This window comes from Sorex fumeus, unplaced genomic scaffold (genome assembly GCF_029834395.1).
Source record: "Sorex fumeus unplaced genomic scaffold, SorFum_2.1 ptg000102l, whole genome shotgun sequence".
NCBI classification, from domain to species: domain Eukaryota; kingdom Metazoa; phylum Chordata; class Mammalia; order Eulipotyphla; family Soricidae; genus Sorex; species Sorex fumeus.
The window spans coordinates 367314-381068 of NW_026606159.1; the positions used below are offsets into that span (position 1 = coordinate 367314).

Genomic DNA, 13755 nt, shown 5'->3' on the forward strand with positions numbered 1-13755 from the left:
CATGACTCAGAAAGACAGGACTTCTCTTTTCTTTTCTTTTTTTTTTAATTTTAAAATTCTGCATCTGAAAACACAGAATGAGAGACAGCATGTCCGTACACCTGCGATGTTTTTGGTATGATACAGTATTGAATACATCCACTGTTTTCGGCAACAGAAAGAATTTTGCTTCGTCGGACAGAAACAAACTCCCCTAGACAAAAAAAATACGGCTAAGGCACAATTTTGTTGTTGTTTGTTGTTTTCCTGCTAAATGAAGAGACTGAACAGGGCACAGAGAACGGGGCCGGCAGTGTTCGATCGCCTTTGAGGGTCACCGGCCACCGCCAGGGAAAGCATGAGGGTGACCGCGGCTCAACGGCAGGCTCACGTCAGCTCTCTCTCTCTCTCTCTCTCTCTCTCTCTCTCTCTCTCTCTCTCTCAAAATACTCCTTTAAATAAATAGCAAAATATCTACATCTTTCAGTGTGTGCCATCTGAATTCTTACCACTCTCTTTTAAAACTTTATTTACAGATTCTTTTTTTTTGTAAAATCAATACATTACAAAATAGCTCTGTACAGTTTTTATGCATATTATGATCTATAACAAAATAGTTATTTTTAAAAACTATATCACCACATGTCTTCGAAAAAACAATGACGGGGGTGGTAATAACTTATTAAGGGGGGGGGCTCTGAAAAATACCCAAACCCACGCCGTTGACAACATAGAAGTATTAAAAAAAGAAAGAAAGAAAAAAGACGACAAAGATGGGTGCGCTCAATTCCAGTGAATTTCCTAGGAAAATTCTGGGTTGTCTTTGGCCTCCAACAGCCCTGGGGTGCTGGAAGAGAAAAAGAGGACCTCTCAAGGGGGCAGGGAGACGCCCCTCTGAAAATGCAGCCCAACTGTTGAGACAATTTCATGTGCTCACTCTCGTTGGAGAGAAGAAGTGTGGGTCCTCCTGATGGACCCTTAAATCCAGTATGTCATCACCGAGTCTTTGGGGGAGGGGTGTCCGTGCAGAGTGGGCTGAAAGCCGGGTGTGGGGGAGATCTCCCCCGTCAGGAACGAAGCCAGCTCCTGCCCAGAGGGCTGGCGAGGGTCTCACGAGCAAGCAGGCCCCCTCCCCGCAGGATATAAAGGGCAGGTGATTGCCCCCCCCCCCAGGGTGCCTGCATCAGTCGTGCCCAACCAGCTCCCTGACTCCGGAGGTGGCCCATACAAAGCTTCTCGAAGATGCTCTTGCTTCCAGGAGGTCAGGGGACATGGGGTGAGAGGGCAGTTAAGCTTCCCTCCTCTCCACCCCCCCAAAATAATTTTAAGGCCACATTTCAAAGAGGAGAAACGTAAGGCTTTGGGGGGTGATGAGGGAGGGGAGAAGCAGCAGCCAGTCGGAGGGGAAGGTTGGAGGAGATGGGACAGGAGGGAGAGGGGACCCTGCTTTTCCCTGCAGGGGGCTCGGCAAGAGCAAGACCACAGACTGGGGTGTTGGGGTGGGGACACAGGGGCACGAGGGGTCGGTACAGTATCTCGTTCACAAGGTTAAAAGAAAAGAATCCTTGGGAGAAAGAGACAGTGAGACAGAATTTGCATAGTTTGTACATCCAGCTCAAGCAGGTCGGTAAACGTTGCCGCAAACACGATGAGGTAGCCCCGTGGGTGATCCGTGGGCCAAGGGAGGAAACTGAGGCAGAAGCAGTACAGCGCTGTCCCCCGAGTGAGCGCGGACCCCCCGTCCCTACCCATGTCTCCCTGTGAGGCTGTCGGGGCCCCCAGATTCGGTGGCTCTTCCCCGAGGGGCCAGACCAGCTTCTCCACCCAGCTGGGGCTGACCCCTTGGTCCCCTCCGAGGCCTCCCTCCTCCCTAGCCGCACCTCACCTGCTCTGCGAGCACTGTCCTGAGAGCTGGGACGGGGAGGGCCCGGCAGACCTAATTTTAAAACCGACAGACAACACTGAAGCTGCTGCGGGTTCAGAACCCGATTTCCCACCAAAAAAGCTGGATTCCAGCGTCCGCTCCTTCCCCTGGGGAAGACTGGTCCCCCCGCCCCCTGGGGGTACCTGACCGCCCGTGCTCCCCCTGTGTGACCACACTCCCCTCTGTGCCCGAGTGTCTTCGCCGGGAGTTTCTTTACTGGGTCGGCACCCTGGACCCTGCCACAGAGCTTGGCTTTGATCTGAGGGGGTGTGGGGGGGTCTGGGGTGTCCTTGCCAAGAGCAGTTTCTGGCGTACTCCCGCCCTCCCACCCCCATGCTGGGGGACAGAGGGGTGGCGAACTATGAGGGGTGTCGGGCTCTTGTCTTCCCCCCACACACTGCTGCTGCCCTGCCCCCCCGTGCCTTGGGGGCACAGGCCACGTTCCCTGGGGGGACACTGGGCGCTGTGCCCCGTGCCATGGAGAAGCTGCCCCTCCCCAGGGGTCTGGCTCCTTAGCTTCTAACTCCAGGTGTGTTGAGAAATCAAAGAGACAGGAAACAAGTTAGGAACAAGTGCTGAGCTGAGGGGACATGGGGGTGGGTGCCCTCAGAGCAGCCCCCTCCCCCGGGGAATGGCCCTGCCTCCTGGGGGGTCTGTGTGGTGTGGTCTGGGCAGGGAGGGTTCCGAAGCCCCGTTTCTAATCCCACAGCCCAGGCTGTACCCAAACATCCGGGACAGACACTAGAGTTTACCAGAGTTTTCTCTAGCCCCCCAGCCCCCCCACCACTCAGACCCCTGGGCTCAGCTCCCCAGCAGACACCAGGGTCTGGGCTCTCGGCTTTGAAGCTGGTCAAAAGCTTCGACCCACGAATCTCTCTCGGGAGAAGAGAGGAGTGAGCCCCCCGTTCCCTGGGAAATTGCAGACCACCCTGGGCTGGGTGCAAGGACCCGGCCCCTCTGCTGTGCCCCACTCCTTAAACCAGGGAATCCTGCAGAGTTCTGGTGCCGAGGGTGCTTGCCTGCTGGGAGAGGCAGGGGTGGGGGTGGGGGGAGATGCCCCCGGAGGGAGCCTGTCCTTTTCCGAGGAGGAGGGTGCCAAGCGCAGGAACCCAGGGGCTGAGCAATGCATTCAGGGTCCCGACTTCTCCATCTCTGGGAGGGGGAGGGGAAGGGGCAGGGGCGGGAGGCGGGGGCAGGTCCCCCAGAGAGCAGAGGCTTCCGGTGGGTGAAGGCTCAGGGCTGCAGTGGCCCGGGCTCCCCTCCTGGGCGCCCCCTGCTGGGTCCTCTCTAGCCTGAGCCCTACTCCGCCCATTGGGGGGGCCCTTGTCCCATCACCCTGGACACAGCGGGGGAGGCAGGGGGCGGGGCTGGACTGCGGCATCCCTGTGCCTGGTGGGAGGGGTGGGGCAAGTTCCCCACCCTCATCAGCATTCTGCATGGAAAATGTTCCCCCTTGCACCCTGCTGGTGGCTGCTCCTGGCCCACAGTACAGGCCACCTGCTGTCTGACACCCTCCACTTGCCTCTGAGGAGGGTCTGGGGCAGCTGCAGAGGGAGGGTTGACTAAAAGGGCATTGGGGTGAGTGGAGGAGAGGGAAGGGGTGCAGGCGCGAATGGGGAAGAGGAGAAGGGGTGCAGGGGTGAGTGGGGGGGGAGGAGCCGGTTCGGGGGCGGGGGGTGAGACGGGGGTGACTTTCGGGACAATAGGCAGAACTGTGCCTTCAGCCCTGCAGGGAGGGCCCCCACAGGGACCCCTGCCAGGAAACCCTTGAGATCTGGGAAAGAATGTTATTTAGGGTTCAACCCCTGCCCCCGACCCCAACCGTCTCGCTTCTCGTGTGCAGGAAGTAGGACCCCACTGGGCAGCAGGGGTGAGGACGGGCAGGGGCTGGGAAACCAGGGTCTCCTGGGCCGGTGGGGTCACCCCTAGCAGCACTGGGCATGGGGGCACCCAGGTTCTGAGGCCACCGATGCAGGAACGGGGCACTTCCACCTCTGCGAGGGGGTGGGGGGGCGGTTCTGGCCTCCAAGGAGGGGCCGTGGTGGTGCTCCCTGGGGACACTTTCATGGTTACGGGCCAGCTCCTTCGGGGAGCACTGGTGGGTGGCTCAGAGGAGCCCGCCTGGCCGTCTCCTCCCTGGGGCCGGACCCCTGAGTGTGACTTCCAGGGGGTCCCGGGTGCGGGGCCATGGGCCGGAGGGCAGGTGGGGGCTGCGCCCCGGGCTGGGCAGTGCTGTTGGAAGTGGGTTTGGCAGAGCCCTTGGGGTGCTGAGGGGCCTCCGGAGAGGCCGGGCGGCCTGCTGGGGTGCGCTGGGCATGGCCCCTCCCTCCCAAGGGGGGTACCCCGAGCTTCCACCTGCGAGGAAGCAGAGACCCGCTGCTCGCGAGAAGTGGGGCCGTCACTGGTCTGGGCGTGGGGGCATGGGCCAGGGTGTGACGAGGAACCTGCAGGGCCCAGCGCTGGTCGGAAGAGGTGAGACCCTGTCGGGCTGGACGCCGGTGGTCTGCAGCCTGGCCTCGATCCCCTGCACCCCGGCCCTCCCTTCTCCGGCAGTCCAGGGCCAGGAGGACCCCCTCGGCTGGGTCCAGGCGCTCTCGCTGGCTGTGCTCCGTCTGAGGTCGGCGGTGGTGCCCGCGGGGCCGCTGCTACCTGAGCCGGCCGTCGGGCTTGACCGGGCCCAGCTCGGACTTGGGGTCGGGGCTGAAGGAGCTCCAGGCCGTCTGGCTGCAGGCCTGCATGACGGGGCAGGCCGTGGGGCCTGTGGCGCACACGTCCATGGCCGTCCACATGCTGCCCACCAGCGAGTCCAGCCAGCGCTCCAGCCCCGCGCCGCCCGCCGCCGCGTTCCTGCGGGCCTGCTCCAGCTGCGCGGGGACCAGGGGCAGGCTGAGCACCGGGTTCAGGCTCTGGAAGCTCTGCTCCATGTAGGCGCTGCGCGGGGGCCCGCCGTGCAGCCTCAGCGCCTCCTCTGGAAGCCAAGCGACAGGACGGGGTGGGGCACGGTCAGGGGCGGTGTCCTCGGGGGCCCCCAGCCACCCCCTCCGTGCCACCCCCCCTGACCTTCCGCCAGCCCCTCCCCTGCACACCTCCACCACTGGTGTGCGGGAGCATCTATTCCCTCTGGCCCTTCTTTTGGGGCGGACCCTCAAGAAGTGCTCGCGGGGCCCAGGGGCCACCCTGGGGGCCACTCCTCGTGCCCCCGGGGGGTATGTGAGCCCGAGCACAGTAAGAGACTCTGGGAAGCATGAGGGTGGGGGTGGGGGGTGAGCTGGGTGTAGGCTGGGGGTCAGTGGTGTAGGCTGGGGTCAGTGGCCTCTGGGCTGGAGGATGTAGGAGGCTGGGGGACCCTGGGGTCACGCCACACGCTGTCTACAAGGCTGAGCACAGAGCAGGGAGTGAGGAGTCCAGGGCTGCACTGAGCCACCAGCAGGGGGCCTGGGCCTCAATTTTCCCCGGCACAGAAATGGGTGGAGCCGTAGGGTCTCTGAGACGCTGCGGGGGAGGGGACAGACATCCGGGCTGACCAAAGGAGGAAGAGACCCCCAGCCTGCCACAGGCAGCCCTGGAAAACGAGGTTCCGGGTTCGTGCGGGCTGCGCCAAGGCTCGCCTCTGTAATTAAATTTCCCTCAATTCCACCTCATCAGATCTCTGCAGATTACCAGGGACGTGTCAATAGCAAATTGCGCTTGATGAATCATTTTACAAATTGCCACGGCTCCCACCTTGGGCTTCCCATTCCCAGGGCTGCGGCTGGGCTGGCATGTGGCTGATGGGGCCGGTGGCAGGTGTGGGGGAGGGACTGCTCCCCAAGATCAGAGGCTCCCCCCACCCCTGGGCTGGGGACCACCCCCCCACCCAGCATGGGCGGTCAGGGGGTCCTCCCTTTCATGAAACTCCAGGAGGAAAACGGTCCCCTGGGGACATCAGGGTTTGCTTGGGGGCTCTCTGGAGGGGGTCCCCCGCCCCTGGGCATCAGCCAAAGGCACCTGCCTCCTCATCTCCCTCCTCAGGAGGGCTGGCCGTGACCCAAGGGCCACTGAGGGCCCCCGGGGAGGGTGTGGCCCGGGTACGGGGGACCTGGGCGGTCTCTGCCTGCTTGTCTCTAGCCCACAGGAGATTTCGAGCCCCCAGTCCCCAGGGAGCTCCTCACCCCCCCCCCTTCCTGGCTCCAGGTGGCCCCTCCCAGCCAGCCAGGTCGCCCCTCTGTGGTGCCCAGCACAGAATTCTGCAACCCCAGAGGTCTCTGCGCGATTCTGGCATCCAGAGTGTGTGGTGGTCTGAGATGGGGCGGGGGGGGGCCACTTTTCATGCCCCAACCCTGGGGCCCGACCGGGTAGTGCTGTAGGGGGAGGGCACAGCTTCCCCCCGGCTGCCTTCCCTCTTGGCAGTGGTCACTGGGACGAGGACAAAACCGTGGATTCGGGGCTAAAGTGATAGTACAGCGGGGAGGGTGTTTCCCTTGCACGTGGCCGACCCGGGTTTGATTCCCAGCATCCCGTATGGTCCCTCGAGCACCGCCAGGGGTAGTTCCTGAGTGCAGAGCCAGGAGCGACCCCTGTGCATCACTGGGTATGACCCAAAAAGGAAAAAAAAAAACCCAAACCCAAACCCATGTACTCGTCCTGGGGGGGCGACGGTGAGGCCCTGACTGGGGCAAATAGCCAGTGGGGGGGGGGGGTCACTCACCGGGCTTGATGGGCTGCCTGTTGGAGAAGGTCAGCGGGGCCACGAGGAAGCGTGTCTCGGCCACAGGCACCCAGTGGTGCAGGATCTTCACGGTCCAGACACCAGGTCTGAGCGGCGTGTTCAGCGGGGGCTTGTAGTGGGTGAACTCGGCCGTGGACTCAATCAGGATGTCGTAGGTGGCGGCGATGACGTTGACCGGGTCCACCCAGACCACAGTCACCGTCACGTTCGGGCCCTTGCCCCACTTCTGCATGCCCACCGGCTCGTCCAGGGGCCCCAGGAGACCCCCGAAGTTGCGGAAGAGCCGTTCCTTGGCGTCCCAGTCGGTGCCAACCTGGAGGGGGGTTGGGGGGTAAGTCACGGATGCTGGACCCAGAAAGGCCGGGGGGGGGGTTGGCGGGCGATGGGTCCTGCCACGTGGACGCCACATGGTGCTTTTACTGGTCTCTGGTCTCTGACCAGCACTCGGGGACTGTCTCTGCGGGGCTGGCCCTTCTCTGGCCTGGCCAAAGGTCCTGTCTACACTGGTCTCCACCCCAGGCTCCCCCGCACAGACCCTAGTGACCTTACTGGTCAGTCCCAATGATATCATCAATTCAAAGCGAGGCATCAGGAGGAAAGACTCCAGCCCAAGGCTTCCCCCGAGAAACCACCAATGCTCCCCAGAGCTGGAGGGTTCCGTGCCCAGATGGGACCAGATCTCCAGCGGGACCCTGCCCACCACTAGCGGGGTGTGGGGGGCATCTTCTGTCACCAGCTGAGGTGCCCAGTCACCCTCTGTCAGGCTGCTATTCACGGGAGTCCACCTAGCAGGCAACTGGGAACAGGACATTCAGTGCCCTCCCTGCCCCCGCTGACCCCACCAGGGCCCTGTTTCACTGCCTGGGGTCTGTGTAACTGCGGCTGGGGTCTCCCAGGCAGCACCCATCCTGCTTCGACTGGAAATTGGCTCAGAGAGTCTGGGGCGAATGGTCAGGCCCTGTGGGAGCTGGCGGAGGACAAGCCTAGGGTCGCCGAGCAGGTGGGGTCCTCAGGAGAGAGACCACCTTCCATAGCCAGACTCGGCCCCGCCACCCACTCCTGGACAGGGGCTGCCAGAGACCAGCTCCCAGGCCGGAAACCAGAGGATCCCCCATGGCAGTCAGGGAGCGGAAGTCAAGGGCAACAGTGAAACGGGGATGGGGGAGCTGGCTCGGTGTGCATGCATGGATGTGGCCCCTGCAGGGATGACATCGGAAGGACAAACCCAGAGTCACTGGGGGCCGGGCACGTGCCACACCTCAGGCAGGAACATCCCAGCATGTGGGCCACGACAGGGAAGGGTGACAGATGGATGGGGAGGATGGTGCTGAGGAAGCCGGATCGTAAAGGGTCTCTGTGGTCTGGAGGGAGGGGTGGGAGTAAAATCTACCCCCCGTCAGGGAAATAACCAAAAGCTGATGTTGGACTAGGGAAAGGGAACTGTGTGCCATTTATGAATCCACTGTTTATATACTGACAGACTTAGCCACCTGTTTATCTGCCCATCTATGCATCCATCTAATCATGTAACTGTCCATTCAGCTACCCACCCACCTGCCCCACTTTTCATCCATCCATCCATCCATCCATCCATCCATCCATCCATCCATCCCTCCAACTACCCATCCATCTATCATCCTTCCATTCATTTAACATCTACCTATCCATCATCCATCATCCCTCTGCCTGTCTGACTGTCCATCCACCCATCCACCCAAGTACCCATCCATCCATTCATCAAACCACCTACCTATCCATCATCCCTCTGCCCATCTGTTCATCCATCTACCCATCCATCCATCCATCCATCCATCCACCCATCTTTCCATCCATCCATCCATCCATCCATCCATCCATCCATCCATCCGCCCATGTACCCATCCATCCATTCACCCAACCACCTACCTATCCATTACCCACCATCCCTCTGCCTGTTCATCAATCCATCCACCTATCCATCCATCCATCTGCCTCCCCATCCACCTACCATCCATCCATTCATGCAACCTATCCATCCATCATCCATCTGCCTGCCCGCCCATCCGTCCATCCATTCACTTATCAGCTGACTGAATGCATTCAATGACTGACTGACCTGGAGCTTACTTTGAGCTCAACCCTGTGCTAGGTACTGAGGAGTCAGGAGCATGTTAAGCACAAAATCTGCATCCTGGGAGCCCGGTATTTCCTTTTTTTGGGGGGACTCAAAAAAAAAAACAGTGCTCAGAGAGGTCCAAGGCTACACCTGGTGACATTGGCCAACTGGGCTAGATAGGTCATTGCTCAGATCCAGTGGTGTTGGGAGGTGCTGTGGGGGCTCATGTGGTGCCTGGGACGGGACTGGGGGACTGTGTGTACAGGAGGGCCCCTGCCCGAACTCTCCCTGGCTCCTGGGCTCACCTCTGAGCTCTTCCACGTCCCACAGGGTCCAGGAAACCACCTCATCTCCCTCTGCCCCGGCTCTCTAAACCGTGACCAGGTCTAATGTGGCGTCTTCACTAGGGAACGGGACATAGCTCCGGTCTGTGACTGGCATAGGTCCAGGAGGGACCACGGGCTAGGATGGACAGAGGTTTCATCCCCAAAACAGCTCCACATGCCAGGCTGGTGTGGTCGAGGTGGACCAGCCACCTGAGTGCCCTCTCCTCTTGCCCCGTGGAAGGTGCTGGTGGCAGGGGGCATGAGACCCTCCTCCAGGCGCCTCTTGTGTGGGTCTCCCTCAGGGGCCACCCCGGGATCTAGCCTGCTTTAGGAGTCAGACCAGGGGACAGACCCCGCCCCAAGACAGGGCCTGGCTTCTCACCTCAGAGAACTGCAGCCTCCCGAAGTCGCTGGGCGGGCTGGCGATCTTAAAGACCTTCTTGGGCATCACCCACGTCTCCAGCGTTTCGAGTTTGCTCACGGCCAGGTTGGTGGCATGATGCTTGATGAGGAAGCCCTGGAAACGGTCGGCCAGGAAGTAGAGGTGCACAGAGGCTGGGTGGCCCATGGGGTAGTACCTGCCGGGAGGGAGATGGTCACGCCCGCTCCCGGGGGAGGGTTGGCGGCTGGGGGCCTACGGGCCCCCCACCAGGCTGGCCCGGCTCCCCCAAGGATCTGGTTTGCTCCAGAGCTGGCCACCGCCCTCTGGAACTGGCCCTGTCCCGGAAGCTGTGTCCCGAACACCTCCTCTCTCAGTGCCTCTGGCCAGTTTCGCCCTGTTCCAGCGTCAGACATGATGGCCGCACGGGAACAGGTGACCCTGGAGGCCGCTCTGCAGGCACGGCAGCACGAGGCCACTTTTGTTTTACTCTGGGGGCCACAATCAGCTGTGCTCAGGGCTTACTCCTGGCACTGTGCTCAGGGATTGCTGCTAGTGGAGCTTGGGGAAACGGATTAAATGCGGATTAGGAGAGGAAGGAGAGGAGGAAGGAGAGGAGGAGGAGGAGGAGGAGGAGGAGGAGGAGGAGGAGGAGGAGGAGGAGGAGGAGGAGAAGGGAAAGAAGGAGAAGGGGAGGATGGGGAGAAGGAGGCGGAGGGGGAGGATGGAGAGAAGAGGAGGACGGGGAGGAGGGGGAGGAGGAGGAGGAGGAAGAGGAACGGAGGATGGGAAGTGGGGAGACGCCTGGCCGCGGGCTGGGGTTTGGCGGGGCTGCTGCTTCTCTCGTTTTGCACTGAGCCGACGTTTCCAGAACAAGGGAAAACGTTCTCTGTCCTCATGCAACCCTGGGGCGTGGCGGCGAACGCTTCCTCCTGAACCCCACCACGCGCGGGATGGGCGGGTCTGCGGCAAAGTCCTCGCCAAGAGCCGAGCTGGGAGCGGGAGACGCGCTCTGCCCCGCGCCCGCCGCCCCCTGCCACTGCCGGCTCACCTGCAGCTGTTCTCCCCGTCCGTGTGCAGGGAGGACTCGGCCCTCCGCAGGCCCAGGCGGGCGAAGGCGTGGTACAGGGTCAGCGCCACGTCGCTCAGGCTGTGGACGCCGTCCTGCTCCTCGTACACGTTCTCCCAGTAGGAGCGGAGGCCCGGGGTGCCCGCCGGGTAGTTGCCGTACAGGTAATAGTCTAGCTGCCCGATGATTTCCTGGTTCACCACCGCTTCGAACTTGCGGGCGAAGAAGGTGGGCCGTGCCGTCTGCTGCGCTCGGCGGGAGGGAGGGGCGAGTCAGGGCCAGGGTGGGGGCCTGCGGGGGGGGGGGGGGTTCCTGTCGGGACCCACCTCCCAGCCCTGACGGGGAGTCGCTGTCTGTTCAAAGGGGGCTTGGAGGTGTTAAATGAAGTTAGCCACGGCAGGGGTGTGGGTGCGCGTGGAGCTGGCACCATCTGAATGCTGGCCCAGTCACATGCCCGGGTTACGGACTTCAGGCGCCCTTTAGCTGAGGTCCAGGGCAAATCCCGCCAATGGGTGGATTTCAGCCACCCCCACAGGTTTATTTATCTTATTCATTTGCTTTTTGGGTCACTCCTGGCTCTGCACTCAGGAATTACTCCTGGCGGTGCTTGGGGGACCTTAGGGGATGCTGGGAATCGAATCAGGGTCAGCCGTGTGCAAGGCAAACGGCCTCCCCGCTGTGCTGTGGCTCCGGCCCATTTCTAAGAAAGTCTCAATCAAAACTACGGTGCTTCAGCCCTCCCCCCTCCAAAAAATAAATAGATTTAGGGCCCACACCAAGAACTACGCTACTTGGGGGATCAAATCCAAGACCCCGTGCATGGCAGGACCCACATGCTCTGCCCAGGTGAGCAGATGGAGCCTGGGGAGCTGCATTCTTCCTGGGAGCTTCTAGACTGTGCTCAGCAGCCTCGGAGCTCGGGGGCCGATTCTGGGCTGTGCCTCAGGGGACTGAGGGCTGGCGGTTCAGCCCTGCGATGACGCTCCAGCTGAGAGGTGATGGGGCCTGCACGTTGCAACGATGGGGGCATGCAGTGCTGGGGACCCAACTCGGGCCTTACGCGTGCCAGGCATGTACCCGGCCCTTGAGGGCACCTTCCTGGCCCCAGGGATCTGACTATTCTCAATAAACTTCCTAAACTTCCCCGGTGAGTCATTTAGTTGTGCAAATGTACCAACAACTCGAGGGAGACCAGGGCTGCACCTCTGAGATGCTTTAAAGGAACTTTGGAAGGAATCTGTAGCCGTGCCGCCCTCCCCCCCCCCCCCCCAAAATACCTTCCAGAAAGTTCTTTTAGATGTTAGAACTGGAAGCTGCGTATCACCACTGAAGCCCACTTAGCTCACTGCTAACCAGGGTTTCAAGAAAACAGGCCCAGAGAGGGCAGGAAATTTGTCCAAGGTCCCACAGAAAAGTGATGGCAGAGTCAGGGTTAAGACTCAGGAGCCAGGGAATTCACCCAGGGTCTCAGTTTTCCCATCCTTCAAATGGGCCCGAGAACCCAGGGGCCAAGCAGCAGCTGAGATCAAAACAGGACCATTCTCGCCTCCCCCCGCCCCCCACCTGCTTCCTGGGGCTCTGAAGCCCGTGTTGGGGTCCGAGAACTGGACAAAGCCTCCCATTCTCCGCCCGCAGTTCTCACAGTTTCTAAAAGGGCCCGTTTCTATATTTATCCTCTTTCTCGGGGTTCTTCACAGAAGAGCTACGAGTTCCTCGGGGGCAGCGGTTTCTGGATTCTAGGAATCCAGGGGAGAGGCGGAAAGAGGTTCTGTTTCCTGGGAATGAAAAATCCATGAGCACACGTGGGGCCGCTCGGGGCTCAGCTCTTCGAGCCTGCGCATTGTGGGGGTCTGGAATACAGACGTGGCCCCCGGGAGCGGGCCTGGGGCCGGGTTCTGCGTCCACCTGCTCTACAAGACGTGCGTGACCAAGGGGGCTTTGCATGGCCAGCAAGGACCAGCTTCGCACGTTAAGGACTCTTATTTATTTTGATTTGTTTTCTTGTCTTTCCTTTTTGGGTCACACCCAATGATACTCAGGGGTTCCTCCTGGCTCCACACTCAGGAATTACTCCTGGCAGTGCTCAGGGGATCATACAGGATGCCGGGGATCGAACCTGTGTTGGCTGTGTGCAAGGCAAACGCCCTCCCTACTGTCCTATCGTTCCAGCCCCCTTATCTTATTTTGAAAGTTAAAAACACCCTCTTTTATTTCCCCCTCTTCAGCAGGTCGAATACTGCTCCCCCTGCGGCCCCTTTTCTGCGCAGTGGGTCCATCGAGTGGACAATGGAGCTGAACTGGTACCCAGATTTGTGCCTAAATGAACAGGGTGTGAAGGGTGCTTGGAGCTTCTCCATCTGCCACCAGAAACAGGTCCCCAGAGTGATTACTCTGTGTGTGTGTGGGGGGGGGGGAGTTTGAGGGGATGTCAAAGGGCTGGGGTGCCTGTGGGGCCCAAGGTGGACGCCCAACACTGCCTGCCCTGCAGGGGCATTCAGGGTCAGCACAGCCGGGGAGACCCTCCCCTGGTTCTCACTGTGGCAGCTACTCCAGGTGAAGGCAAGGGTGACCGCCTGAGGGGGACGTGCTGGAGGGGGTGTGGGGGTCTGGAAACCAGGCCGGGGACCCCTCAGAGCCTTGGCAGGGTGCGGATGTGCATAGCTGAGAAGCCAAAGGCCATATGGGCCCCCAGTGGTCAGCCTCTGGCTCTGGTGCCTGCAGAGAGGCAGGAACCACAGAAACGCTGCCCAGAACGCTCCCGGCAGTGCCAGGCATGGAACCCAGGGCTCACGGGGCCAGGGCAGGGCTGGAGACCGTGGTCACGTCGGGGGGTGGGAGCACTGCTGGGTGTCAGCCACAGAGCCCAGGCCTGTGCCCCCCCCAATGCCCGCCAGTGCCCGGAGCAGCAGGATGTCTGCAGCTGGGGCTGGGCGCACAGAGCACGACCCAGGTGGGACCCAGGTGGGACCCTCCCCACCCCCCCACCCAGGGGCTCTGACGGGAGAAATGCTTGGGCTGGCAGCAGGTGTCTACACCATGCTCCTGCCCAGTTTCCGGGCCCTGAGTGACAGTGCAGGGGTGACAGAGCTTGCCTGGGACACGGCCAAGCCCAGCTCACAACCAGCACTGCACTCTGTCTCCTGAGCTCCTCCAAGATGGACCCTGGAGTCAAGCAAGCATTGAGGACCTCTGACTGTCCCCCCCGTCACCCCTATAATCATCCTTAATACCCCATGATCATCATTAATACCCACCCTCGTAATCATCAATCACTG

At 61.0% G+C, this 13755-nt stretch overlaps 1 protein-coding gene across 1 annotated transcript in view; it reads right to left on the bottom strand.

The window, feature by feature from the left end:
* Positions 1 to 4494: 4494 nt before the first annotated feature.
* Positions 4495 to 13755, bottom strand: part of XYLT1 (xylosyltransferase 1) — a 202409-nt gene continuing 193148 nt past the window's right edge. Inside the window, exons 10-13 of the mRNA XM_056134734.1 lie at positions 10463 to 10725; positions 9415 to 9610; positions 6591 to 6924; positions 4495 to 4871 (exon numbers count right to left, since the gene is read on the bottom strand). Coding sequence (XP_055990709.1) covers positions 4549 to 4871; positions 6591 to 6924; positions 9415 to 9610; positions 10463 to 10725 — 1116 coding nt within the window. The 3' untranslated portion in view covers positions 4495 to 4548. The remainder of the gene's footprint in view (positions 4872 to 6590; positions 6925 to 9414; positions 9611 to 10462; positions 10726 to 13755) is intronic.